At 48.2% G+C, this 5,102-nt stretch overlaps 1 protein-coding gene across 3 annotated transcripts in view; it reads left to right on the top strand.

Moving 5' to 3' along the window:
* ZCCHC7 (zinc finger CCHC-type containing 7) overlaps positions 1–3,581 on the top strand; it is an 86,489-nt gene extending 82,908 nt beyond the window's left edge. For all 3 annotated transcript variants that reach the window (XM_066181989.1, XM_066181990.1, XM_066181991.1), the window contains 2 exons: positions 1,664–1,781; positions 2,204–3,581. In XM_066181989.1, coding sequence (XP_066038086.1) covers positions 1,664–1,781; positions 2,204–2,697 — 612 coding nt within the window. In that variant the 3' untranslated portion in view covers positions 2,698–3,581. The remainder of the gene's footprint in view (positions 1–1,663; positions 1,782–2,203) is intronic.
* Positions 3,582–5,102: the final 1,521 nt, after the last annotated feature.

Below are 5,102 nucleotides of genomic sequence, written 5' to 3'. Positions count from 1 at the left end.
TAGATGGAAAATAGCAGAAACTGTACAAAATCAGAAAGGGAGGAAAGCAACTCGTGGACATTTTATCTCTCAAAGTTAAGGCAGATAAGAAAGTGTTTGTAGTAGTGTACAAGGAGCAGAAACAGCCTGAGCAATGACTGAATGGAAGGGGATAAGCCAATAGCAGCACAAGAGGACAGAGATAACAGATCTTCCCATGTGCACACCATTCCCAAAAAACAGCCAAAACACTTGCAGGAAAACTGATTCTTCACTAAATTTTAGCCAAACAAATGCCAAAGAGAAGCTGAGAAATGCAAAATACATCAAAAATATGTCTCTGATCTGCTGTGCCTCTGGAAGGGGAAGAGAAGCAGGCAGGGACAGGGGTTGCCTGGGTGGCACTGAGTGGTAGCAGTAGCACATGAAGGAAAGCTGCTGCTCCCCAGGTGCAGATGTCAGGTGAGTGAAAGCTCCTGACAGCTCCTGGAGATTAGTGAGGCCCAGATGTCACTAGAATGGCTTCAAAGTGATGGAGAGTAGAGTTAGGTTAGCTGTCAGGAAGAAATTCTTCTCTGTAAGGGTGGTCAGGCCCAGGCATAGGTTAGCTGTGGCTGCCCCATCTCTGGAAGTGTCCAAGGCCAGGTTGGACAGGGCTTGGAGCAACCTGGGACAGTGGAAGGTGTCTCATGGCAGGGGTGGGATAGGATGATCTTTACGGTCCCTACCATGCCAAACCATTGTGGTACTCTGTTTCTGTGATCTCAGCAGTATCTAAGAAGAGAAAGAATGATGCAGCAAAGCACACCAGGTAACAAGCAATTTGCAAGGAGGATAAAGGAGAATAAAACACCTGTCAATATCACATGGTACCCAGAAAAAAGGCACGATCATAGGAAGTGTTCCTGTTAGCCTAGCTCTCAAGACATGAATAAAACTGTGTGTACAGCAGTGAAAAAACTTATATTCCTGTTCCAAGTGTTTGGAAAATAGGCTGGCATGCACATGATGCCTGTCAGCCCCTTCCTCATCTCAGCTGTCTGTTCAGGACTCTCCTCCTCTTTTCCTCTTTCTGTTCCCTGCACTCTGACGTGTGCACACAGCAGCCTGCTGCAGGATTTGCCTATGGTTTGTCTCTGTGAGGGAATGGCACTTGGTGAGACCACCCACCCTGGCTGTTGGCAGGCTCTGGCTCCCCATGGCTGCTCCCCTCTTTCCCTAGGCCACTCACCCCTTTGGCCTGCCACACCTCTGCAGGGAGCCTCCCCCAAAACTGCCCAGGTGCCAGGACTGCCCTGCCATGGCACTGTTTGTCTCTGAGGGGCCAAGCGTGTGCAGAGCAGATGTTGGGGTCCTGCCTGGCAGCAGGACAGGCCTGTCCCTACGTCCAACAGCTCTGTGAGCAGCTTGCCTGGTGTTTACCTGTCTTCACCTGGTCTTCATCATCTGTTCTGTGGGTGTTACAGATGTGTGGTACCTGCAGGAAGACAGGGGATTCCTTCTGTGTGCTCAAACAGCACCAATGTTTCAGTGTGTGCAGGAGGGATTACAAGCTGGTCATGAAAATGTCAGTGCTGACCCCATCCCCCACAAGTACAGACCAGGACCTGGAGGACCTGGCCCATTTTCACTTCCAGGAAACCACCACTCAGCCACCTCTAGTGACCTGAAATGTGTTTTGCAGGAGTGCTCAGAAAAGCGGATGCATGGAAACATGTTCCCCACTTCTCCTTTCGTCTACTACTATGATGACGAATGTGATATCAAGAGGAGAGCCAACAGGTTGAAAAGAAAGGTGGCAGGTACAGTGTGTTTTGGGAGATCCCTCCCACCTTTCAGTTCTGTGTTTGTGCTTTTTAGAAACATTGTGGGATTATTTTCATGTGTTGGGAAAAGCTGCATGGATTTAAACAGGTAGCCTGGTGGTAGTAAAAGATTTGTGATTTTACTCATCCATGTCTATCATGGAAATTGACTGTGTCAAAGTCACTCAGTGAGCATTGTCAGATGTTTTAATTCTGAAAAATCTGCTGACATTAAAAATGCCATGAAATAGCAGGAAGGGGATTAAATCACAATTTGCTAAGATTCTAGCCTGACGACAGGAAAAACCCACAGTGAAAAAATCTGCCGGAGATAAATTTTTGTCTAAGGAGAGCTGTGATGGCTCAGGTGCCAGGTTTTAGGTTTTTTAGGTATTGAAATAATCCTCTCTGCTTTCCAGACCTGCAGGAAGCTGGCCTTTTGCCGGAACAGTCTGAAACACCATTGCAGGAAGAACAGCTTGAGGTGAACAGAGGAAGAACAGCCCAGCCACAGAACACCACTGAGGAAGAACAGCCCATCCACAAGAAAAAGAGCAAACTTTGGAAGGAGCAGAGGAATCAAAGCAGGAACAGTGAGCAGAAAAAGAAGATGAAGGTGCCCCGGGCAAAGAAACCCCAGGAGGGGAAGCACAGGAAGGGTGTTGAAATCCACTGCGAACCAGAGGACTTCCCTCGGGGGTACAAGCAGCAGGGGTGCAAGGGCAGCAGGGTCCGCCACAGGTCCCTTTTCCAGGCATTCTCAGGCAGCAAGGCCATGCGTGTGCAGCAGCCTCTAGAAGGTGCCAAAAAGAAGAAGAAATTGAAAAAGCAGAAAAATGCTAGTCCTGACAGCAGGGACAATTTATTCCTTATAAAACAGAGGAAGAAGAAGTCCAAACAGAAATCCTGGTGATGGCAGGTAGCACTGGCATTCCCAGGCTCTGGCTCTGCCTTCTCTTTATTCCTGTCCCTCTCTTAGCACATGAATTTGAGTCCATCCCTGACCCAGCATGCTGGGCACCATCACCCACCCTGGCCATCTCCACAGCCAGAGGGCACCACTCCATCTCTGTGAGCTTTCCCCGTGGCAAGCAGGACCCAGTGCTCCTGCCAGGGGTGGTCTGGGAATATGCTGTATGTTTATTTTCTTTGCTGGGGGGTGTGGGGGCACACTGGGTTTGGCAGGGTTTGTTTCTTCACCAGTGAGATGTGGCTGTGCTGTTGGGGCACAGCACCTTTGGGGCCAGTGCCAGGGAGACTTGGGTCGGGGGGGTCGGGGTGGAAAGCAGGAATGCAGGTATAAAGCACATCCCCTCAAGAGCTGCTGGTCCTCTCCGGAGTGCAGGAGGGCACTTCCCTCCCTCTAGAAGGGGCAGCCAAGTCTCTGCTTTATGCTCTGGGATACAGCAGTCACCCACCTCACTCTCCAGAGCGGTGAATTAATTCACTGACCTCAGGGCTCAGCTTTTAGGGCTCCATCCTTGTCCTTACCAGCTGGTCAGCAGGCTAGGAATGAGCCAGCAGGTGGGCCTGGAACAGAGTTTACATCTCACACTAAACCTGTTCTTGTTCCTTTTGATGTGGAGGCTATTTCTGGAGGAAAAAAAAAAAAAAAAAAAAAGTGGAGTATGAAGAACATACTTGGTTCCAGTCACACTGTGCTAAAATTTAATTTTTTTTAAAGACAGTTATTTTTGTACACTGGAATTCAGCATGTTGTTTTAAGGTTTGTAAGAATAAAATGCTTTATCAAAGGACTAACACAAATAAAACTTTACATGAGAAATATGAAAAAAACGAGTTTGTTCCTCATTTCCTTGCATTCCAAACAGAATTGAAAACAGCATCATGTTCTATTTCCTGAGCTGAAACTACATCACCACTGGCAAGAGCAAAGGAAAAAGAAGTAATGCATTTATACTCTACTGTTGTGAAAAGGAAATTATCCATACCCTAGTGCTCTGAGACGTGCTCTCTGCTGTACCATTCCTTAGTGACCAGCTGATGGTAACAGCACAGTGTCACTGAGGTGCAACTCCTCTCCTCGTGCAGTAGTCCTGTGTTAAAATTAGAGACTATTTGTACCCTGCAAGGGTATCTGGAAAGGCATATGGGCACCCAAGAAAACATTGAGGATTCTCATTATGCCAGTGCTATCCCATGCCACTACTCCCTAAATTCATCAGGTTTTTGTTTAGCAAAATCAACAGTGAGAAGACAGGTGTTCTGGTGACCCTGTCATCCTGTTTCAGAGGTATCTGTGATACAGATACACCTGCATAGTATTTGCAAACCTAATGTCTAGCTTTGCTTCAGCATGACCTTGGCAACAAAAGTTAAGTTTTGCTTAACTTCATTTATTGCTTGACTGAAAAATTCCTGGTGATACTGAAAAGAAAATCAGCTTTTGTCCTATTGAAAAAATATTAATTTAATTCCACCGCTGAAAAGACTTGCTTTTAACATGGAAACAGTTCTTTTCTCAGATGCTGTGTTGTACATCCCCCTTTTTGGCTTTGAATTCCATGTTTCATTTGAGCAAAAGTCACCACTGGCCTTTAGCCAAGCCAGCACAAACCTGGCAGACGGGGAGGAGGGTTTTCAGTGATTGTTTGCATTTCCTGCACCTGGGAGAGGTGCCTTTACATCATCCATGCACAGTGCCAGAGGGTGGAGCAAGCCAGAGTTCTTCCTAACTCTTCCCCTGAGGACCAGGTCCCTGGCCAGCCTAGCCGGAGCCAGCCTAGCCAGGAGTCCTAGCCTCTTTATCTGATGCTCAGTGGCTTCAGACTGAAGCCACTTATTTTACCTTGGGCACTGTTGTGGAGTTGTTCTAACCCTGTTGTGTGCTGGTGGGCAGAGCCTGCCTGGCCTGGGGAAGGTAATGGCAGGGGGTTCAGGCACAGTGACTTGCACAGGTGCAGATCTACAGAAGTCTGGCTGCCAACTGTGGCTCCTGCCTGTCACTGGCAGCACCTGCTGGTTCTGGTGAGTTTGTGGTGGAACTGCCTCTGGATGTTGCTCTGAATCCTGCAGGTACCCAGCCTTGCAGACCCTTTGCTCTGGTAGATGTCTGGTGCTTGTGATTACAGGACAGTGAGTAAAAGATGGAGGAAGCATGTTTTTCAGGACAATGGGAAGAGAAAAAAAAGGGAAGCAGCGACCCTAGAAGAAGAAGAGATTTGGGTGAGGGAGCATCCTCCAGACCTCAGGCCAGGGTCTGGCTGGCGGGCAGCAGTGTTGGCACTGTGGGAAAAGAAACAACATCCTGCAGTGGCACATCCAGCCTGGGGCCCAGTCCAGGGGTGTGTTTGGGTC

This window comes from Chamaea fasciata, unplaced genomic scaffold (genome assembly GCF_029207755.1).
Source record: "Chamaea fasciata isolate MVZ Bird 193981 ecotype frontalis unplaced genomic scaffold, bChaFas1.0.hap1 SCAF_4, whole genome shotgun sequence".
Taxonomy (NCBI): Eukaryota; Metazoa; Chordata; class Aves; order Passeriformes; family Sylviidae; genus Chamaea; species Chamaea fasciata.
This window is presented reverse-complemented; position numbering and strand designations above follow the sequence as displayed.